This window comes from Alexandromys fortis, unplaced genomic scaffold (assembly GCF_014885135.2).
Source record: "Alexandromys fortis isolate MF-2015 unplaced genomic scaffold, M_Fortis_MF-2015_v1.1 scaffold_6, whole genome shotgun sequence".
Classification (NCBI taxonomy): domain Eukaryota; kingdom Metazoa; phylum Chordata; class Mammalia; order Rodentia; family Cricetidae; genus Alexandromys; species Alexandromys fortis.
Window position 1 is genome coordinate 16,822,419 of NW_026067902.1, and position 24,720 is coordinate 16,847,138.

Genomic DNA, 24,720 nt, shown 5'->3' on the forward strand with positions numbered 1-24,720 from the left:
CCACAGTATCTTCACTCTGAGATAAGCAGTCTTCTTCACAACATGTTTTTAATATCCTCACGCTCAAATTTTAGACAAAGCAATTTTAATACTAGGTGCATCCCACATGCCCTTGCTTGCTGCAAACTGCTCTTCTTGACAAGTTATGAAGTAGTTCAAGGAGGTATGGTTAAGGCTGTATTACTGAATGGTGCTGGTAAATACTACACAATTTTCTGTCATGTTGCGACCTTTGTTTCCAATTTAGTGACTGCTGCTATGGAGTCAGATAGCAACAATGACAACATTATTAGGTTTGTTTTGTTTTTAAACTATGATTTAGTAGCAATTGAAGTTCCCAATTTTAACCCCTTGGCAACAAGATCCAAGTTCCCTCATTTGCTCATTAGCACCTGAGTGTCAAGGGGTTAAATAACCAGCACGAAAGATACTGCACTTCTGATTGTAGCATTTGGCAGAACTGAAAGGAAAGGAAGTTGTGCTACATGTTGAAGGGATTGTGGGCAACAGAAAGAAGACACCAGGAGAAGATAGAATGTCACATGAAGTCTTCGTAGTCTTGTACATATCCTCCATCATATCCACCATAGTCTGCCAGGTCATCTTTCATAGTGGCCTTTAATCCCCCTCCAGGAACCACACCTTTCTTCTTCTTTTTGGCTTTGTTTTGCTAAAAATGAAGGAAGAGTTAAAATTCATGAACCTGCATGCTATGAACATTTCACCTGTCACAGCAAACACTTGAGATGTTAAAGCTACAGCATTTTTGGGGGTTGATGTTGGTGGTGGTTTTTCGAGACAAGAGTTTCTCTGTAGCTTTGGAGTCTGTCCTGGAACTTACTTGTAGACCAGGTTGGCCTCAAACTCAGAGATCCGCCTGCCTCTGCCTCCCAAGTGCTGGGATTAAAGGTGTTTGCCACCACCGCCCAGCTAGGCTACAGCAAGTTTTATTGTCTCAGAAAAGAACGCAAGTATGTCTATGAATGGAGACAACAGACACCACGCTGCTCTTCTGTTCTAACTTAGAATTTCAACAGGCTCTTTACTGTGTTGAGGGAACTCTGCCCACAGCCCCACCCTAACATAAAGCATTTCTCTGTACAGCTTGCTCTTACCTTTTCTTGCTTCTGTTTTTCACTGCAAAGCACAGTCAATGAATTGGTAATCTTTTTCAAGTCATCAATTTCCACTTTAAAAAAAGAGAGAGACGTAATACTAAACTACAATTTTTAAGCATTTTAAAAAATAAAATCAAAATAGATATCCTACATTTGTAACCTAGGTACCTTTATTAAAACAACTATGAATTTCTCCTTCATAAATAAACAGGTAAGTAACTGTTCAGTCTATAGCACACTAAAGTACAATGGTCAACCCAATGAGTATAAGAACTCTTAATTAGCCAGATGCACGCATTAAATCCAGCACTGGGAAGGCAGAGGCAGGTGGATCTGAGTTCCAGGCCAGCCTGGTCTACAGAATGAGACCCAGTATAGCCAGGACAGCAAAACACAGTGAAACCCTGTCTTGGAAAACAAAAGAACAATGTTTGTAAACTCTTTAGTGTTTGCATGGCTTCTTACTGTCTTCCTTCAGTCTAAACAGAGGGGAGACTAACCACAGCCTCTACAATCACTGAGTAGCAGCTACATAGAATATGAAATGACACAAATGATAAGTCTCTGCCCCCTCTATGTTTTCTAGCCCAGGAACAACACCTTTTAGTAGTGGACAAACAGTAGCAGATCAGTTCTTAGATACAGAAAATGTTAGGGTTTCGTTAGCCCCCCACAAAAGAAACAGGAAAAACAGTACATACGTGTAAAATGAAAACCCACCTATGCGTACTCATTACCTACATTGACCCCTGCTTCCTGATCATTCCTCAAACTATGACTCCTAATTCAAGAGCCTTTTGACACTCTTCAACCAGTCCCAAGCCCCTCACCACCCTCAGACATTCTTGGTAATGGTGTCCCAGCATTAAGGGCACCAGTTCTGTTGGGCAATTTGGATAGCATCTCAAACCCTACTTGTATAATCAACAGTTCCCAAAGAGCCCCTAGTCCATTCCCTCTAAAGATACTTTGTAGTCCTTTAGGAGACAATGTGACCTGCTTTGCTAGGCATAAATCAGCTATCTCTTTTGAGAAGCTCCTACACAACAATGAAAGCAGCCTGCCCCCACCCCCAAATACTCAAATTGGAGAACATTCCAAAAATAGTTGCTAAAAAGGAAATCCCAAAAGTCTACATTATATAGCATTAAAGCTTATAAAAAAGAAAAAACTTTCCCAAGTATGATGTTTACAATAAAATCTTAACAAAGGGGGCTAGAAATCAGCATCACTTACATGAAATACAGACATCTCGAACTAAGGCTTCCAAAAAACTGGCATAATATAGTGATTTTTCATATTGTGTAATTTTATCTTTTAGTAACTTTCCAAACTCTGTGAAATCATCTCTTGAAGATGGGTTCATAGCATCTATTCCATAACCTGTATTATTAACACCTGCAGGAGAGAAGACCTGGAGCATTAGGAAGATACAAACATTTTTAAGTTCATCAATGGGGACTAAAGAAATGGCTCACAGGGTAAGAGCTTCCCATGTAAAGATGGGGAGAAAGAACTGAGGACACAAAACTGTCTTCTGATCTCCACATGTTCCTCCCCGTAACAAAAACTTTAAAGTTCATAAACCAAGCTGCTATCTAAACCATCAGTTTTACTCTAAAGCAGAACTTTATAAAAACACGTAAAATCAGAGGATAACTTTCACTCGTTCCACCAATGAGGGTTCTGGGGAATCAAACTCAGGTTATCAGGTTTATTAGCCACTGAGCCACCACTCCAGCCCTAGGAAGCTTTTTAAACTACTGAACTTTTTAACCTGGGCCAGTGGGAGTTTCTGGACAGAATTCAGAAGGGTGCCTTTGAAATTCAAATATTAAAAAAATTATTTTATCTTGAATTTTACTGACCTCCAATTTAGCATTTTCTTCCATTTTTATTTTAGGCAACAATCATATTTAATAACAAACCCCATCACTGTCTGCTTACAACACTGTCAACTACTACCAATAAAAAAAAAAAAACATATGAAGTTGAGTAGTTACAAACATAATCCCAGCATTTGGGAGGATGAAGAATTCAAGGCCAGCCTGGCAAGAACCTGTCTGAAAAAAGAAAACCACCAACCAGTAAATTACTAAATATGGGCTGAGAATGTAGCTTACTCACATAGTGCTTGCCTAACTTATATGAAGCCCTGAGTTCAATCCCCTGCACTAAAAACTAAAAATCTTGAATTCTGTGTGTGTCATGGATTTGTTTTGGGGTTTGATTCCTGTTCCAACTGAAGTATTAGAAACACCTTTAATCCCAGCATTCAGGAAGCAGAGGCAAATTTCTCTGAGTTCCATGCCAACCTGGTCTATATACTAAGTTCTACACCAGTCAGAGCTACAAAGACTCTGTCTCAAAAACAAAAGCTGTAACTAGAAAAGGAATCCACAGAATTTACTAGCTGTTCAAAGAAGGATGCTCTCAAAAGATCTGTCCAAGAAAGACAAAAGGGATGGGGGGCCACCAAGTGTGACCACCTACATTCAATCAATCCCTTGAACCCCCATGGCAGCAACTCCACAAGCTATCCTCTGGCTTCCACAAGCATCCTTGGGTACAGAAACCCAATAAAAGTAAAAACAAAACTTTTTACAAAGATGGGAAAGGATAAGGAGACGGATATGATAAAAATAATTAGCTAACTCCAAAAATTAAACAGAAGTAACAATGTGTTAAAACCCAAGAGAAAAATAATCTAAATTCTAAAATTCTAGGTTAAAAGTATGTATGCTGCTTAACATATCTTCTTCAATGTCAAATAATGATCTAGCAAAACCACAAATTCAATTCCTATTAACCAAATAGTGACTGTTAGCTCATTTTCCACTTCTTAATTTGCAACTGGTACCCCCATGAGATTTTCTGCACTGAGCATACACACATGGGCTGTCCTGGAGAGGAATACCCACAGTTACAGCCAACACTGCTAGAAACCCATTGAGGGCATGAACACACTTTCCTAAAGGGGAACAAGCAAACCTCTTTGTTCTAGAGAAGGGGTTGGTGAATTTTTTCACACCAGGTAAGGACAAACTTGACAAAGTAGTCTGTATTTATTTCTTTTAACTCTTCCTTAGGTATGCTGGCTAGTTCTATGTCAACATGACAAACTAGAGTCCTCTGAAAAGCAGGAACCTCAACTGAGAAAATGCCCCCACCAGATTGGCCTGCAGTACATTTTCTTGATTTTTGATTTATGTGGGACAGCCCAGCTCACTGTGGACAATGCCACCCCTGGGCAGGTGGTCTTGGGAATTGTAAGTAAGCAGATTGAACAAGCCCTAAGGGACAACGCTAGTAAGCAGCAATCCTCCATGACTTCTGCTTCAGTTCCTGCCCTGACTTCCCTGATGGTGGACTATATAAGCTGTAAGATAAATGATGGCCCTGAAAGGTAGGGTATTATGAAGGCAAAAAAAAAAAAAAAAAAAAGAGAGAGAGAGAGAAACAACCCTGAACACAAGGCAAAGCCAAAACTGAACATTCTACATGGACCAACCTGCTCTGTCCAAGTCCTATCTGGACTTACAGCAATAGGATATCTCCAAAGACAGTTGGGTATTTCAATTTCAAAGCCATAGACAGCAGAATCTATCCAGTTCATAAGTTTAGGCAACAGTACACTTAACTGGTCTACTGGCATCTTTCGGAGGGCGTTGGGAGACCGTCTTGTTATATAGCCCTAGTTAACCACCACTTCTGACCCTCCTGTCTCAGCTTTCCAAGTGTTAGGAATATGGGCATGTGTTACAAATGATGTTTTATATATATGATACTATAAAATATTACTCAAAAAATTTGAAAACATGTCTGTACTTTGTCAAGTAATCTTAAATACATAAACAAGAGATTAAAACAGTGTTCTAATCTCAATTAGAATTTGTGCATCCTTTAAAAAACATAGTTTTTGATCTCTCACAGAGAGGTAGTAAGAGTGGCAGAATTTTTCACCTGAAGTAGTTCAACACTGCACCCACCATCTTACCAAAAGTTTCTTTTGCTAATTCAAGGTCTGACTCTTCCTGTAGCTTCTTTAGCCGAAGTTTATCTGCTAATTGCTCTTCAGGTGTTAGCACTTTAGGTTCTTCAGACTCTTCTAACTAAAATGAAACACAAGTTTCACTTGTAAAAGACGAGCTTATAGTGGACAGAGTATATTTTATATTGTATGGATTTTATGTCATCAGCACTTACACAAAGAAGCAAGCACATACTTGTAATCATACAAATAATTACTGTATTTTGCATTCTTCTAAACGCTTTAAAGGATATTCATATCTCAATTATATAGATAATTAAATAAAGCATAGAGACCCAGAGAGATAAAACAACTTACACACAATAACAGGAGTAATATTTGAACCCAGGAAGGTAAAGGCTATTTAGTTCCCCATCCACTTGTTAAAAATGAGTAGATGAAATTATAGGTAAGATGAAATGGCACTCTTCACAGGATGCCACAACAGACACTGAGCAACCTTTCTAGAATATGGAGACCTCTATAGGGCATCTTAAAATATTTCTACATGCTTTCATCAATTCTATAATAAATATTATAAAACCTGAGGTAGGGGCAGGGGGCTGAAGAGATGGCTCAGTGGTTAAGAGCACTAGCTGCTCTTCCATAGAACAGGGGTTCAAATCCCAGCACCCCCATGGTAACTTAAAAATCTAGTTCCAGGAGATACACAGGTACCACATGAACAAAGTACAAATATACATACACACAAGACACTCAAAAACAATAAACTTTTTTTTTTTTAAGAGAGGAGGCACTGAGATGGCTCAGTGGCAAAGATTACCACTGGCTGTTCTTCTAGAAGACCAAGTGTTCTTCCCAGCACCCACACGGGGGTTCACAACCACCTACAACTCCAATTTGAGGGAATCCAATGTGCTCTTTTGTCCTCCAAGGGCACCAGACACTTAAGTGGTAGACAGACAGGCAAGCATGCAAGCTAAACACCAATACACAGGGGCTGGAGAGATGGCTCAGTGGTTAAGAGCATTGCCTGCTCTTCCAAAGGTCATGAGTTCAATTCCCAGCAACCACATGGTGGCTCACAACCATCTGTAACACAGATAGAATATTGTATACATAATAAATAAACACCAATATACATAAAATGGGATGGGAGGAGGTGGAGAAACCTGAGCTGAACACAAAGATATCCACTGGAACACTATTTATAATTGCAAGTAAATCTAGTGACATTAACTACAGAATGTTTAACGCACTGTTCATCTGGCAATGTAGACATTAAAGATATTTTCTTTTTTTTTTTGGGGGGGGTTTTCGAGACAGGGTTTCTCTGTGGCTTTGGAGCCTATCCTGGAACTAGCTCTGTAGACCAAGCTGGTCTCGAACTCACAGAGATCCGCCTGCCTCTGCCTCCCGAGTGCTGGGATTAAAGGCGTGCGCCACCACCGCCCGGCCTAAAGATATTTTCAAAGCATTAGAAAAAGTATTTATTTTAGAGTTACAAATGTAATCAAAATACCAACATGACACCTCAGTAATGTAAAGCTCTCACTTATCCCCCCAGCCCTCTGAAAGGATAGATAGTAACTGGTGTCTTTTCTACAGATAACAGTTATTGGGGAATAATACAAGCACCTGCATGTTCCCGCCTATGCAAATTTTCATGTTGAAAACACATTTTTTTTCTTTTTCTTTTTTTATATTTATTTATTCATTATTCATACAATATTCTGTCTGTGTGTATGTCTGCAGGCCAGAAGAGGGCACCAGACCTCATTACAGATGGTTGTGAGCCACCATGTGGTTGCCGGGAATTGAACTCAGGACCTTTGGAAGAGCAGGCACTGCTCTTAACCACTGAGCCATCTCTCCAGCTCCTGAAAACACATTTCCTTGTTCATGGAGTGGAAATGTAAAGAGCTTAAAAAAAGAAAAATGGAATATTTCCAAGTGTCTTTAGACCTAGACAAAGATCAAAACTGAAAATATCTCAATGTCAGGCTTAAGACAAACTAACACTCAAGTCAAGGTCTCCTCAAGTTAGAGACTAATATAAAAGCCTGAAAACCTGGCCAGGTGGTGGTGGTGCATGTCTTTAATCCCAGCACTTGGGAGTTCTAGGACAGCCTGGTCTACAGAGTTCTAGGACAGACAGAGCTGTTACGCAGAGAAACCCTGTCTCGAAAAACAAAACAAACCCTAAACTCCACTTCAGAGCTTTAAATTTTATTCTTTAACAAGTTATAGTTTTTTTTTTGTTTTCTGATTTCTAAATTTTTTTGAGATAGTCTCATATAGTAAGGGAGGGATGAGAGTACAGGTATACGCTACCATGCACAGCTCTTACAAATGTTTGCTTCTTTACTGAGACACGATCTCTATCTGTCCCAGGCTATTCTATCCTCAAACCTGTAACTCTCTCAGTGGGATTATAGGCATGCAGAACCACAACCTGCTTTGAAACTTCAATGTTTTATTCATTCATATGTGTGTACCATACATGATGGTGGTGGTAGTGTGAACAAGCACAAGGACAGCCTCCCCTACCCCCTGCCCCCGAGCTGGTCTCAAGCTCACTACCTAACTTAGGATTACTCAAACTTCTTATCCTCCTGCTTCCATCTCCCAAGCAATAGGGTTATAGGCATGTAGTGCCACATTGTTTTATGAAGTGCGAAGGATTGAACACAGGGTTTTGTAGATGGTCCTGTACCTATCTACACACTGGCAGCACTAAGTAGACTCTTTAGTTTTTAAAAACAGCATATGAAGTTGGGAAGGAGATTAATGGGGAAGACAGGAGGGGAGGAGCTAGGGGTTTCAACTAAACACATTATATACAAGTATAAAAGTCTCAAACAATAAACTACTGTGCTTGAGTAAAACACAAGTTACAAAAACCTTATTAACAAGTTTTTTGTATTTAAACTTAATCTTTTAATACTGTTTATTTTTAGCCCATGTTTAAAAAATAAAAGTTTAAAAAATTAACTAACTGCTTAAAAGTAAAGTTTTGCCATTGCTTGTAGAAACTTCTTTTTCCCTCTCTGTGCTGCCAGCTGCAGTACTTCTTCAGGGTTGCTCGCATTCAACTCTGATTGGCCAATGGCTTTGATAGCAATCTGTCTTTTATCTGTTTCTCCTCTTTTATGATGAAGATAGGTCAAGTACTCCAAGATGGTGACATCCCAAATGTAGTCATAGTAGGAGTCCATAGCGTCATGGCTGTTTTGTTCCTACTTTCATATTTGAAGATCTTTTTTTAACAAAAAGTAAAGAAGTCAAGGGGGTGGTGGTGCAGCCTTTAATTCCACTCAGGAAGCAGAGGCATGCAAACAGATCTCTGAGTTTAAGGCCAGCCTGGTCTACAAAGTGAGTTCCAGGACAGCAAAGGCTACACAGAGAAACCCTGTCTCAAAAAACAGAACAAAACAACAACAACAAAAAGTAAAGTATTAGAGGTATTTCCATGTTATGTATGGGAAGATTTCTACAGTAAAGTAAATAAAAATGAAGTGGAAACTACAGAAGAAAAGACAGCCAGTTAGCGGTGCACATCTATAATCTCAGTACCTGGGGAGTGGAGGCAAGAGGAAATCAAGCTCAAGGTCATCCTAAATTACACAACTAGAGTCTGTCTCAAAGAGAGCTGGGGATAATACACACAGAAATATAAAGGTATGATGGAAAGATAAGGAACAAGTGTTTACATGAGGGATAGTGGGAAAGACAGAATAAGGAACAGTGTTTTATATTAGTTTGAATTATGAAATGTTTCCTATTAAAAAGAAAATTAATAAATATAACAATATTTCTGGACCCTGCTACAAATAATCGAGAATAAAACCACTTTAGGACATGACAAAGGTTTGCTCAGTGTATTCTCTGTGTATGACTGTGACTAGAAATAGCTGCGGGTGGGCTGGGCATACAGCTCAGTGGCAGAGGGATCACTTACATGCATGAGGCCCTGAATTCAATCCCAGCACTGAAAGAAAAAAAAAAGCAAAACTGCAGGTGCTAGCAAAAACATTAAGTGTGGTCACTGCACAATCTAACTGTTCTGATGAAACTGAAAGTATTTTCAGATGTAAGACTTCTGGGTTGGATTTTTGCACCAAAAATCCCTTTGCTCTGGGATGCACCTATATCCACTTTGTCTTTACAGAGCCCTTCAGGTTGTGAGGTAATATTTGTAGCCAGTTAAGACGCTGTACCACAACTGACACATTATGAATTCTGTATGCATTTTACGGAAACTAAAAGAACTTACCCTCTTTCTAATTTCTTCTTGCCTTTTCTTCTGCTGCCGTTCTTTCTCTTTTATCTTTTCTGCTATTTTTTTCTTTTCTGAAATTTTTACTTCTGAAAGAAATATTTTATTTACAATTATATTGAATACCTTCTAGTCTGTAGCTTAGGCAGATATGATACTTGAACACCTGAAGAGACAAAACCTCCCTAGCTTTCAGAGTCTTATGGTGATATTCTGGAAATGATAAAAGTTCCAGTACTCTTCCTTTTCTTTCAAATCTTATCCCCAAAGATCCAAATAGACAAATAAGATTATTCACCAACACCGTTTCCTCTACTCTTTTCTCCTACCTAGATGACCCAGCAATCAAACAGAAAACCCGTAGGTACTTAATCTGACTGTTGTACAAAAGTACAAGAAAAGGAAAATATACTGAGAGATTTGGTTTAAAACAACGAAGCAGCATCAGTGACTCACCTGGTTTTACTTCTGCTTCCTCTTTATTTTCGTCATCATCATCATCCCAGTTATCCTGAAGACAAGAACCTCCATTAGTAATTCTTTTTTTACATTTATTTATTTGTTATGTATACAATATTCTGTCTGTGTGTATGTCTGCAGGCCAGAAGAGGGCACCAGACCTCATTATAGATGGTTGTGAGCCACCATGTGGTTGCTGGGAATTGAACTCAGAACCTTTGGAAGAGCAGGCAATGGTCTTAACCACTGAGCCATCTCTCCAGCCCCTCCGTTAGTAATTCTTACACATTTTCTTTCCCACACGATTTCTACGTTTGCCTGGTGGTGATGGTGGTATATGCCTTTAATCAGAGCACTCGGAAGGCAGAGGCAAGTGGATCTCTTTGAGTTCAAGGCCAGCCTGGTCTACAAAAGCTAGTTCCAGGATGGGATCCAAAAGCTACAGAGAAACCATGTCTGGGGCGGGGATCTCTATGGTTAACTCTGCACAAACAAGTTTGTTGGTAATTTTGGTATTATAGCCTTTGTAACAGTAAGGCCCTTAGCCAATGGTTATCTTTCCATTTTTTTCAAGTCTAATTCCGTATCTCAGGAGTATAATAAGTGTTACATGTTTTTATTTGGGTCTGTTCCTAGTATTCTGTAAATTCCTGTAAATTCTGTTGCTTTTGTAAGTTAAGTTTCCCTTGCTCCCATCATGCTCTATAATTAGTTATCTGTATGTAGCAAAGGTTACTGGGCTTTGAACATTAGTGAAGGACAGAGTCCAGTATAGCCTAGCCTGGCCTTGAACTCCTTCCTGGTCTTTCTGCCTCCACTTCCCAAGTGGTTGGAGTACAGGTTACCACACAGCCTTTGAACAGCAATTTTACCACTCAAGATTTATTAACAATTCCTTATTTATAATTCTCTAATTAAAAAATATGCAATGTTTCAGAATTCAAAACATTCTTGAGTATCATCAACATGTTGGCACAGAATATTCCATACTTGGGGTGGGGGTGGGGGCGCTGCATGCCTTTAATCCCAGCATTTGGAAGGTAGAGGCAGGCGGATCTCAGTGAGTTGAGGCCAGCCTACAGAGTGAGTTCCAGAACAGCTAGGGCTGTCTCGAAGAAGGAAAGAAAAATATTCCATACTTACAACAAATGGACCTAGTACCACAAGCCTGAATATAATCCCAGCTACTTGAAAGGTAAATCAAAGTTTAAGGCCTACCTCTACGAAGTGAGTAATCCTGTTTCAAATTAAGAAGAGAGAGAGAGCAAGTAGGGAAATTATATAATAAATTGCTTGCTTGGCATGCACAAGTCCCTAGGTTAACTCCCCAGTACTACCAAAAAATAAAAATAAAAATAGAAAATTCCCTGACAAGTGAGGGGGACTTGATTGGGGGAGGGGGAGGGAAAGGGGAGGCGGCGGTGGGGAAGAGACAGAAATCTTTAATAAATTAAAAAAAAAAACATTTCAGAAAATAAATAAATAAATAAATTTCTTTATATTTTATTATCAAAAAAATAGAAAATTCCACATCTGACTCAGATAGATAGATCTTTTGTCAAACAGAATGCTTAAAATAGTGTATAAAATTACCTTCCAGCTATGGGTATAAGGTATATTTAAAACAAAAGAATTTCAAGTTTACTTGGGTCCCATACCATTACATATACATATATACACCTCAAAATCTGAAGCAAAAAAAAGCCCCTAAATGGAATTATTTCTGCCCCAAGTGTTCTGGATAAAGGAATACTATACAACCAGTATACATCACCTAAAAACAACAGAAAGGGCTCACTACTTCTTGACTTTTGAGACAGGGTTTCACTATATATTCCATGCAGGCCTCCAACTCAGCGATCTCCCCACCTCTGCCTCCAAGTGATGAGATTGAGGACATGAAGAAGGCCCTCCACACCAGCCTGACGAATTAATTCCTCTAATTGTACTTGCTAATCTCCAGTACACTAGTGAACAGAACAGAGATAATAGGCACCCTTTTCTGCTCCTCTCTTAATGAAATTGTCCTCCAAAATACAGTAAAATCTATGAGTCACTGGCTTTTGCTACCTCTAGATTTGCATTAAGTCAAAAAAATCTCACACCAAAGAATTCACCATGTTTTCTTTTAGAATGCATATTGTTTGTTTTTTATTTAGACCCCTGATCTATCTATAGTAAAAACCACAGACCTTGTCATATAGACTAAAGCTTGCAGTGACCCTGTTGTATCTCCTGAGTGCAGAGGTTAAAGTGGAACTAACGCTCATTTACTACCACACTGCTTTCATTACAGAAGCTTTATGGTATGTTTAATGTCTGCATACATAAAATAATGTGTGTTTAATGTCATTCCCCATTTTAGGAATTTTTATTCATTATATATTCATTATATATACAGTGTTCTGCCTGCATGTATATCTGAAGGCCAGAAGAGGGCACCAGATCTCATTACAGATGGTTGTGAGCCAGCCCCCGTTAGGATTTTTAATGTTTTTACTGTTATGTTTGTTTTTCCATAAGCCTTTATATCCACTTTTCTGATGCCATAAAAAGCTTACCAATTAAAAATACAAGATAACCAAGCTCAAATTTATAAGCCTTAAGTAGTTGCTGTCTTATTTTTAATTTGACAAAGTCTACCTATATAGCCCCAAATGGCCTTGAACTGATCCTCTTGCCTTCCCTTACTGCATTCTGAGATTACCTACGTGTGTGTACCGCCCATTGCTTTTCAGGCTCTCTAATCAATGGGTTATTTGTTTCCAGCGGTATTGTTTACAACACAATCACAGTCAATGAATCAAATTACACAGTATTTTTAGGCACAGTATTAGAATAAGACAAGTGAAGAACTATTCAACCCTTTATGGCTCTGCCTCCTTAAGCCAGGCAAGGCACTGAGGTAGACCTATAATCTTTTTCTATGCCTAACTCTATACTGAGCTACATATAAACCTAATGTCAAACAATATTCTGAAGACACTGTAGAATTTACAAGATTCCAGTTTAGCAGGGATGGAGACAGCCCTCAATTTAAATTGTGCTTTAATCTATAGGTAGAACACAGTCTCAGCAACCACCAGCACAGTATGACATGTCATTTAAAGATGAGCCATCAGAGGGAAGATGCAAAGCAGGAAGCCCTAGTGCCATTAGAAGAGGCAACAGCTGACTAATACCACAGCTATGACACAAACACAAGCGTCTAGTTTTATAGCATTACAGACCACAGGTCTAAATCAATGCAATAAAAACAAGTTTGTACATCCAGCAAAGAAATTAAAAATCTATCTTCCTGATTGGAATAATTTCATATGCAAGTAAGTATGTGTATGTATAAGTTTCTAAAACATTCTATTTTCTGCGTTTGAATGTTCAGCCTTCATGTATGCCTATGTACCACTTGTGTGGCCAGGGAGTCCAGAAGAGGATTCAGATGTCCTGGAACTGGAGTTACAGTTGTAAGCTACCATGTGAGTGCTGGAAAATCTAACCTGGGTTCTCTGGAAGAGCAGCCAGTGCTCTTACCCAATGAGCTAACTCACCAGTAAAAAATATATTTTTACAATCACTCAATTTAACCCATGGTTTCGAGTTTTATCAGACTGAAAACAAATTAATTATTCATTATTTAAATAACTAAGATATTAGAGTTGGAAATAAAAAATCAGAGCCAGGCAATGGTGGCGCACACCTTTAATCCCAGTACTTGGGAGGCAAAAGCAAGTGGATCTCTGATTTCAAGGCCAGCCTGCTCTACAAAGCAAGTTCCAGGTCAGCTAGGACTTTTCACAGAGAAACCCTATCTCAAAAACCAAACCAAAAATTAAAAATAAAAAAAGTTTGTATTATTACCTTACTACTATGCCTTAGTTTTCACATGAAAACTGTAGTACAATGGGAACCAAAGAGCTACCAACAGAAGTTAACTATCAAGTATTTCAGGGTCTGTAATAAGCTGCTTAGACAGTGCTTCAGATAGGAGGGTACTGTATTTCCAGTAAGTGCAGATTTAAAACCGAGATAATAATAGTAACAGAACATATTGATGAACATTTACTTTACACCCAAAATTATGCTAGGCGTTTTTTCTTGTAACATTAAGGCTAATTCTCGTAACTCTTCTCAATATACGGCAGCAGCATCCCTTTTTACAGAAAAAACTGTGGTCCGGATATAGCCAACAAATGATCTTAGTAAGAAACAATATAGGAGTTCGAGACCAGCCTGGTCTACAGAGCTAGTTCCAGGACAGGCTCCAAAGCCACAGAGAAACCCTGTCCCGAAAAACCAAAAAAAAAAAAAAAAAAAAAGAAACAATATAGGGACTTACATTGAGTGGCTCAAAGTGACAAAGAACTTCCTGAGACTCAGAATATAAAGTAACTGCAAACTGACATTCTCCTATTAATATTTGTCCTTTCAATTAGTTCTAGAATGAACTCCCCTAGATCATAGGGAATCTCAAAAAAAAAAAAGCAGTTAGGTACATGCTAATATGTAAAATGTGCCCAGATACATAAAACTGTATTAATTACATACCTTCAAAACTCAGGGTGCCTATTATTTTGTTTAGAAACTTAAAAATCTTGAAGTCTGTCTGGTACCACAAAGCCAAGAGAGAACTATCACTGGAAATAAACAGTACCCCTGGTGACACCTTCAACACAGAGAAGCACCCTTAGTAGCTCATCCACACCAACTCTATATACCATGTCCCTATTATGAAATGGTTTCCTATAAAATATAACCCAGCTCCCATCCATGCAAACAGGAGGCTCCCTAGAAATTCCCCATTTTATCAGAATCCCTTTTTTTTCTGTGGGGGTGTAGGGTATTGTAGTGGGGTCTAGCTGTGTTGCTCAGGCTGGCCTTGAACTCATAATCCTCTGACTTCTACCTCCAGAATACTGGGATTTGTGCCAAAGAGGCAGTTCCTGTAAACAAATTCTAGGCAGAGTCGTGACCCCGCCCCAATGCACAAAGGACCATGAAAGGCAAGTCACTGTCTATCATCATTACCTTCAAATACATGCAACAAACCTGCCCTGAAGTTACTACTAAATTATCATATTAATTTTCTTAAGAGTACACAGAAGTATCAAAGAAGGCTCAGTAGCTTTCCACAGGAATTTTTTAAAATTTAGCTCTTTAGCTATGAAATTAGCGAGTCCTAAAAATTTAATGTAGGGCATAGACTACCTACCACAATTGCTATTTAAAAAAAAAAAAAACAACTGTGCAGACTATCCTGTAAACACAAGAACTCTGTAAACACTGGCAAGTTTTCAGATAAAATGACAAAAGTGTTGCAAGACACTTAAAATAGACAGTAAGCTTATCTATCACTTCAAAATAAAAAAGACCTAAGTGTTATTTGGTTCAAGATACAATCTATTAATATCCTATTAAAAATACCTTTCCCAGAAACTGGGAATATATCTCAATTGAGACAGCATTCGTACAACTCGCATGAGGTCCTGGATTCAATCTCCATTACTGAAACAAACAACAGACACTCCAGAAATCTGATCCAGGTATCCTGGTGGCTCAAGCCTGTAATTTCGGCAGTTGGAGAGTGGAGACAGGAGGATAAGGAGTTATAGGACAGCCGGGACCATGAGACTATAACAAAAACAAAAACACTGACTGCCTTCCTGTAATGGCCAGCTTCTTTAGAAGAGACTGTTTATAATTTCCTTATGCCTAATATCATTCAAATTGAATCATTTGTCTGAAAGAGATGGCTGCTTTTCAAGTTCGAAAATCTTTTTTTTTTCAAGACACAGTTTCTCAAGTGGTAGTGGTGCACGCCTTTAATCCCAGCACTCGGGAGGCAGAGGCAGGAGGATCTCTGTGAGTTTGAGGCCAGCCTGATCTACAAGAGCTAGTTCTAGAACAGGCTCTAAAGCTACAGAGAAACCCTGTCTCAAATTAAAGGCATACAGCTGCCCCCCAAAATCTTTTTATCTAGCCAAACACAACCAAGTATTAAAATCAAAACAAATACTTTATTTTGTTTTGTATGTATATACATACACATATTATATATATATGTACTTAAATTTATAATAAAGTACTTAGCAGTGTAGGGGAGACCCAGCCAATCACCTTGCTAGCAGGGGGTGGGGTCCCCCGAGTATATTTTTTACTTATAAAGATTGCGGGCATGCTCCCAGCAGCCCCTTCTGCTTTCCTGTTCTCCGCGGGAACCTGTGGTTCTGTAAGTCTATTATTACAATCTATCTGCATTCATTTACGCCATTTTTACAATACCGAAATGTTGAGTGTCATATGCAATGAGAGAATATATTCAAGTCTGAAAATGCTTTCCAGCTGAAGGAAGACATATTTATAGGTTGTCAAACAGGAATAGCTTCAAAAGAGCAGTAAAATGGCTTTTGCCTCATAGCAATATCCCAGGAGCTAACATATACTTCTCTCCTTTTCTCCTTAAATAATTTAGTTAAGACACAGCAAAACTTTCTGATTCGCATTTCTTTTAAAGGTAGAGTAGCCCACTCTTCCTATGAGTAGATGACTTTGAACTTCTTACCCTCGCTGAGATTATAGGAAGGCACCACAATCATGTTTTTGTAATGCTGGAAATGGAATCCAGAGCTTCATGTATCCTAGACAAGCACTCTATCACCTGAGCTATATCTCCAGCCCACAAAATACATCATAATTCCTTACTGGAAAAACAACTTCTTAGTACTCTGTAAATTATGTGTTGGTTTCTGCTCTAAACAGCCTCAGAACTGACAGAGCTAGATTTCTCATAAAAATTCAGTTTATGAAAGAAAGTTAAATAAATGTTCTATCATCTTTCTTAAGTCAATGTAATTGTTTCAGTAAATTCTACTCCATGCAATCCAATTCATTAAGTTTGGTTCAGTGATAGAGGAAGGTCATTGGTTAAAAAATAAAGAAACTGCTTGGCCCTCATAGGTTAAAACATAGGTGGGAGGAGTAAACAGAACAGAATGCTGGGAGGAAGAGGAAGTGAGCTCAGAGGCCATGCTCCCCTCTCCCGGGCAGACGCCATGAAGCAAGCTTCCAGGTCAGACATGCTGAATCTTTCCCGGTAAGACTGATGCTACACAGATTATTAGAGATGGGTTGATCGGGATATGAGAATTAGCCTGTAAGGGCTAGAGTTAATGGGCCAAACAGTGTTTAAAAGAATACAGTTTGTGTGTTGTTATTTCTGGTGTAAAGCTAGCCATGCAGGAAACGGGCGGGACAAAAAGCAGGCCCGCAGCTCGTAACAGTTCAGCACTCAGTTGTGTTCTAGCTCAATGCCTATCTGTCTTATATTCAGAGTGATTATTAACAAACTCTACATTCTTGGCTGAGCAGTATCACAATCAAAAAACTAAACACTGAGTCGGATAGTGGTAGCACACGTCTTTAATCCCAGAACTTGGGAGGCAGAGACAGACAGATCTCTGTGAGTTGAGGCCAGCCTAGTCTACAAAGTGAGTTCCAGGACAGCCAGAGCTGTTACATACAGAAACCCTGTCTCAAAAAAAAAAAAAAAAAAAACAAAACCCACGAACAAAAAATTCTTGTTGAGATAACTGACTCTGAAGTTATCTTCTGATTGCCAGGCATACAATGTGGCACATGCACCCACACAAAAAAGGAAAAAAATTTTAAAGTATGTTTTAGGATTGAAAATCAAGTCCAATGATAGCATATTAAGTGTAAGCACTTGGGTTTACACTCCAGTAACTGCAAAATAACAACAACAACAGTCATAAAAAGCTAAGTAAAAACCTGCTATTTTACAAAAAGTATTACAATACTGAAATGATTGGAATTTTCTTAACAGTAATCTGTTCAAAGGTCAGACATGGTGGCTCCTTCACGCTATAATCTCAGCACTTGGGAGGCTAAAGCAGGAGAACTGACAGGGGTTTTAAGGACAGCCTTGGCCATAAAAGGCAGGCTGCCTCAGGGGAAAAAAAAATGATGGTCACTCTTTTTTTTTTTTTTAAAGATTTATTTATTTATTATGTATACAACATTCTACCTCGATGTATGCCCGCCCGCTAGAGGAGGGCGCCAGATCTCAGTACAGATGGTTGTGAGCCACCATGTGGTTGCTGGGAATTGAACTCAAGACCTCTGGAAGAGCAGGCAGTGCTCTTAACCTCTGAACCACCTCTCCAGCCCTGGTCACTCTCTTCATTCAATTGAGGATCAAGAAACAGCGAAGAACTTATTAAACTACTTCTGCATATTTGTAATTTTATGTAAAATTTAGAAAAATAATCTCTTCAACATACGAATTTTCAGGAAAGCATGGTGGCAACCACTTGTAATTCCAGCACTCAGAAGGCTGAGGCTGGAGAACCTGGAGAATTCAAGTCCAGTCTCGTCTATATAATTCGACTGCCTCTCCCACTTCCCAAATAAAACAGGGTTGGGGAGATAGTCCAATTGGTAGAGTCAGGACATCCTGAGTTTGATCACTAGAACTAGTCAGGCCTCATAGCACACAGTTGTAATCCCAGCACTTGGGAAGCCCAAGCCAAGAGATCAGAGTCCAAGGCTATCCTTAGGTACACAGTGAATCTGACACAATCCTCGGCTTTAGGAGACACCAATTTAAAGAAAACAAAAAAGATGCCTATTTATGCAAAATGGTATCAGAAGGTGTTTTCTCTAAAACACAGATCTTCATGAGACAGGCATATATAATCAAAGAACTTAGATGGCTGAAGCAGGAAGATCCAAATTGGAGATCCTGGCTCGAAATTAAAATATAAAAACACACTAAAATAAAATATAAATCCTGTTCTTCACAATACTTGAAAAATGCCCTTACTCTGGAAATTTTAAACTATTACTTTGGATAGATCCTTAAAGAAAATGAGTAGGACATGACTGCTTAATGCTCAGTTTTAACCTGGGTAAATTCTCTTGAGATTTTGTATAATAAATCAATTTATCTAGAGAAAGAACTGGCTGAGGGTTGAAGATGTAACTCAGCTGTTGGCTTGCCCTGGACTCTATCCCCAAGTCAGCATCAACTGGGGGTAGTTGTACAGGCCTGCAATCCTAGTACTCAAGGTAAAAGCAAGGGGATCAGGATTCAAGGTCACAGAATTCAACTGGCTATACAAGGGCTGAGGCCAGGTTGGGGCCACATGAGATCCTGACTAAAAAAACTAAACATACACAGATAAAAACAAAACAAATGCTTGAGAGAGTTGAAACACAGTCAGAAGCTTCCTCTAAAAATCTGTATACCTTTTGAATAAACCGAATTTGTAACCTGTTCAATGGGAATGTAGGCAATCCAGTAAAATGGTTTTAAAGCTGCGTTGTCCCTGCTTCCATTAAGTGCTCAATCCTGTGTCTACATCCTGCAACATTCTTGTCATTCCAGTCACACACAAAGTAAAACATTCTCTCCAGACCTCTGTGTATCAGGATAGTAAGAAAGGTTCAAGTAAATAATGCCAGAAATGTATGCTCCACTTATTTACATGCATAATACATACATAGATGTGTATCTGCCTGCCTGTCTGTGAGTGTGTATGTACGTGTCTGCAAGAACTGACTCCAGATGCAAAGTCACAGGGATTGTGACAGGAGCTCTAGGAATCTAAGTCTGGTCCTCAGGAAGAGACTGCTGCTCTTAACCTCTGCACCATTTCTAGTCACTTCTCACCTTTTTACTGGGAAAAAGTCTATCCTTTAAGAGGTCTGCAACTTAAGTCCATTTTTGCCACCGCAAGATAGCTTCTGAAAAGGACAGTCAATCAGAGCGAGTAACTAAATAAACAACATTAAAGTGGCAATTTATAAAGGTCACTTTATCCTGACATAAAATGAATAATGCTTTCTAAAGTTTTGTGATAGAACTCTCACTCAACTGCCAAAGTTGGTTCTAAACTCCTGGAATCAAGAGATTCTCCCCCAACTTCCCCAAAGTACTGAAACTACAGGCACTGGTCATCTCGGCATTTTTTTAAAACTCGGGTTCAATTTTTTTAAAAATTCACACATTGAATTGTTTAAGGACTACAATTACTTGATTTCATGAAAATTAAGCCTTGTTTGCATACCCCCACAAAAAGATTAAATGCTGAAAGCAGACAGTGGTTGTGCATGCCTTTAATCCCAGTACTTGGGAGGCAGAGGCAGGTGGATCTCAGTGAGTTTGAGGCCAGCCTGGTCTACAGAGTGAGTGCCAGGACAGGCTCCAAAAACAAAAACAAACAAAAAACATGATCTTCAAAAAAAAAAAAAAAAAAAAAAAAAAAAAAAAAAAAAAAAAAAAAAAAAAAAAAAAAAAAACCCACAAAATTCATAGTAAATAAATACTATAGAAAATACTTATCTTTTTGGCCTCAGGAAATAATAAAATGTGGCACAAAATAAATCTCATTTAGCAGCCTAAATATGTTCATAGGATTTAAAAAAAAAAAGTAAAGATCACTGAAAACTAATATTTATTGAATACCTATCAGGTGTTAGGTGACCCTGCTTAAGGCTCATTTAAAATACATATTCTCATGGTGTTGCACTCCTTTGATCCCAGCACTTACGAAGCAGAGCTAGGCAGATTTCTATGAGGTTGAACACCAGCCTGGTCTACACAGTAAGTTCTAGGCCATACAGGGCTACCCAGTGAGACCCTATCTCAAAACAAAACAAGCAAAAATAACAAAGTAACTATGTAATGCAGGTCTCATAACTATTTACATATAGAGAAAGTATAACTTGCTTATGGCCACAAATCTAGAAAATGCCAAGTTAACATTATAATCAGTATAATTCTAAAAGCCAGGAGTCAAACTATTCTTATACTGTACCATGAGAATGGAAATAAACATTTCAACACCTTACTTTAAGTCTCTAAAATTTAGCCCTAAGACTTAAGACTTATAACAACTCTCAAATTATAGGTCTCTTTGGGGGTCACATTACCCTTTTACAGGGGTTGCTATCAAATATTTACATTATAACTCATAACAGTAACAAAATTGCAGTTATGAAACAGCAACAAAAATAATGTTATGACTGGGGGTCACCACACATGAGGACATGTTAAAAACAACATGTTAAACATTAGGAAGGTTAAGAAACAATGTGAGTAATGAGAATTATTAACATCAGGCTCAACACTATCTAGATGCCATAATCCCAGATAGATACTACATGGCATCATAACAGACAAACTTAAACAACTTTCTGAAACTTATTTCCAATTCCTCTCATTTCCCCAGCCCCCCTGTTTTGTTTTGAACTTACTCCCATTCCTTTTTCTAACTTCTTTCTTTATTTACGTCTTAACTTCCACTTCCTAGGAAAAGTGAAAAATCAAAACTGAAAATCTGCTGTTGTGTGGTAGCAGAAAGTTGGTAACAAATTATCCCCAAGTGCAATACACACAACAGGCAAACACGCATGCAAGTGGCTACTCAATAAAACTATCAGTCATTATTAACTTCAATGTATGCAGACCTCACCTCGTTCCTCAAACTTAGGCTGTCTGGTAAAGTGGACAAACACTCGACAAAAGTCAGAGACAAGACATAAAAATCCAAACACTACTATTAAATTCACAATGACTACCGAGCTCAAAATTCTGAACACCAGCAGGATTTACAAAGTACTAGATTAATCAAAGGACGAAAAAGCATTTTCCAGTCCATACAAAACTTTATCTGCACAAATATCGGAAGACTTAGAAAACTTCGATAGTGGCCAGACAGTAATGGCACACACCTTTAATCCCAGCACTCGGAAGGCAGAGGCAGGCGGATCTGTGAGTTTGAGGCCAGCCTGGTCTACAAGAGATAGTTCCAGGACAGCCAGGGCTACACAGAGAAACTCTGTCTTGAAAAAAAAAAAAAAAAGAAAGAAAGAAAAAGAAAACTTCACTAGTATACAGTTATGGAGCTGAGACTTTCTAACTTTTTTTTAAAATGAACACAATATAATGACATCTAAAGCTGTAGGATGAGCCGTGGGAGTTTTCAAAAACAATGAAGGTTAACAGGATTCGAACTTACAAGAAAAAAAAACCACTGGCCCCTGGTCTACTTCAACCAGCAAATCTTGGGTGTTTTTCAAGGCCTATCCTTGTGTAGATGAATTACTGTTACCTTTCCCCTTTCCACAGTGCCCAGTTCTGGCCTAGGTTTCTGTCCACTAGCCTGCTGGTTAACTCGGCGCTCAGGTCATCCTCCTTACCGCAGGGTGGGGGAAGGGAGAGCTAAAAGTTGTTTTACTGTTCCAATTCTAGTTTAGGAAAAACCAAGCTCTTTTTTGCATCCAACCGCTGTAACGAGCTACCGACCCTAACTAAGGAGCCGATCTAAGTTACTGACACCTGGGAGCCGCGAACCGGGCAAGGCAGGCGGCTCTCCCTACTTTCCATATGGGACAAACACTGCAACCGAGTTTCCAATCTGCTCGGCTCGTTCCAGTGAGAGGTTCTGGACTGCGAAGCTTGCACGTGGGCCGACCCGACTGCTGCTGTCACTTCTCGTCGCCAGTTAGGATCCAGGCCAGGGAGCGGACCCCCGGTGATGGCCTGGGACTCGGGCTGCCGCCACCCTCGGCAGAGTCCGGCCGGACACGCCGCCGCCCGCTGCCCACATGGCCGGCCGGCCGAGGGAACCAGGGCACGGCTGGGCCGACGCTCACGCGGGACCCACGGCCCGCAGGCCCGGGCGGCGCCCCGGGGCCCCCCGATCTGCCCGCCGGCCCGCAGCCGGCGCCTGCCGAGCGGCCTGGCGCTCCGGCCCGCACCTACCTTCACGTCTTCGTCCTCGTCCTCGCCCTCCCAGCGGTCCCCGCCGGCCGTGCCGCCGCCCGCGACCTTCCGCATCGGGTCCTCCATAGAGAACGTGTCCGCGTCTACGGAAGAGAGGGAGTCGCGTTAGTCCACGCGTGGGAGCGAGGCCGCCACGGCCCGCACTCGGGCCGGAACTTCTGCTCACCCCAAGAGTCTGAGTCGCCGGCCGCCGCCGTCGCTGCCGTCGCCGCCGCCATCTCGAGTCGGGATGAGCGTGCGTGAAAGGAAGCGCTGCGAAGAGTTAGCGCGGCAGAGGTGAGTCACCCGGCTGGTTCTCGTTGGCCCGCGCGGGGCAGGCTGGGACCGTGGCTGACTGGGCGCCCGGCCGAGGGCCCGCCCCTTCGGGCGACGCGCGCGGCGGGCGGGGCGGGGCAGGGCGGGGCGACGCTTGGCTGGGAGACGCCAGCCCCAGCCGGGGGCCCCCGGAAGGAAAGCAAGTGCGCACGCGTGGGTCGGGAGGTGCTCGCCCGTCGGCTGCGGATCGCCGACTGCGAAAGGACTGAGAGCGGGGTGGAGCGTCGGGTGGTGGCAGCAGACTGGGCGGTCCTCCTGCAGTCTTCCAGCGTGCGGGTCGGAAGATCGAAGTTGACCCCAATCTCTCGGGGTTTCCCCTTTCCGTGAGCCTCTGGAGGCCAGCCCGGTGATTCTTTAACGAAAACATTTCGGAATTCCGTGGTGTGTGCCAGGCATATGCTCTAGTTTGTTCTCAACCCCTAGCAAAATAGTTATGTAAACACATTTCGACATAGAGCCCTGGCTGCAACAAAAAGAAGCATTATGAGGTTAGATGTAAAAAGGTAGCGTTAACGACGGCGGAGAAAGCAGTTTCCTGTCTGCGGTAGGCTGCCTACTGTAGGCGCTGGTGAAGTTGGTGTTTGAGAAACCACGTGACTCCTCGGGTGCATTTAAAAGGCTTGTGGCGCTCACCTGAAAGAGTGCAATCGAATAGGTAAATTGATGATAAAGAACCTAAAAATGAGTATTTTTCCCCCCATTTGGCACTGGACTTCCATTGTAAGGACATTAAGGGACGAGCTAGTTTAGATATTTTGTTGTTTATTTTCCGATATATTCGGGGGTTCGTTTTGTTTTGTTTTTCGAGACAGGGTTTCTCTAGCTTTTGGAGCCTGTCCTGGAACTCACAGACATCCGCCTGCCCCTGCCTCCCAAGGGCTGGGATAAAGGCGTGCGCCACCACTGTCTGGCTATATTCATAGTTTTAAAAATCTTTAAAAAATATACAGTAACCAGCCATTCTCATTAGTTTCCATTTCTTGCCTATTTTTGGTCTAAAAATAAATATTTCATAAGGTGGACTTTCAAGAAGTGTTGTACAGCATTATTAAATCGTGACCGCATCTATTTGTAAAAGTGGATTAAAAGTTAAGCAAGAGAGACGGCAACAAAGAGGAGGACGGCCAGGCGGTGGTGGCGCACGCCTTTAATCCCAGCACTCGGGAGGCAGAGGTAGGCGGATCTCTGTGAGTTCGAGACCAGCCTGGTCTACAGATCTTGTTCCAGGACAGGCTCCAAAGCCACAGAGAAACCCTGTCTCAAAAAAACAAAAACAAACAAACAAAAAAAAAAAACAAAGAAGAGGACACAATCATTCACAAATTTTATCTTCAACACTTGGCAAAGTCCCTAATTGCTGTGCTAAGGATAAAACCAAGAGCCTCTGCAAGCCTTGCACTACCACTGAACTATGCAACCCCTAACCTCAGTGAATTAGTTAATTGAGAAGAATTCAAGCCAAAATTAAGTTAGTTAAAGTAAGACCCTCAAGAAGGAAGACTTGTGCCTCTAGATCTCCCTTGGGTCTTTATCCTACTTGCCTGCCCTGAAGATTTTGAAGTTGTGTGATCTAAATTTCTTAAATTCTCTGTTTATACATGCATCCCATTGATCTGTGTCTTCAGAGAGCCCTAATATGGTGACTGAATTTATTGAAGCTCCGAGTAAGAAAGGTTATGCTTTAGGAGACTGAGTGATGGTGCATATCAAAACCTGAGAGCTAAACTTGATTTCTTGCCCTCTCTGTCCCCCG

At 40.4% G+C, this 24,720-nt stretch overlaps 1 protein-coding gene across 1 annotated transcript; it reads right to left on the reverse strand.

Annotated features, from left to right (window-relative positions):
• Positions 1–431: 431 nt before the first annotated feature.
• Eif3j (eukaryotic translation initiation factor 3 subunit J) lies at positions 432–22,980 on the reverse strand. Its single transcript, XM_050134221.1, has 8 exons — positions 22,819–22,980; positions 22,632–22,735; positions 9,845–9,899; positions 9,386–9,477; positions 5,116–5,230; positions 2,355–2,516; positions 1,116–1,189; positions 432–670 (listed from the first exon to the last, which is right to left on the reverse strand). Exons 1-8 carry the CDS (start codon positions 22,868–22,870, stop codon positions 539–541), a joined length of 786 nt encoding a protein of 261 aa, XP_049990178.1. The 5' UTR covers positions 22,871–22,980; the 3' UTR covers positions 432–538.
• Positions 22,981–24,720: the final 1,740 nt, after the last annotated feature.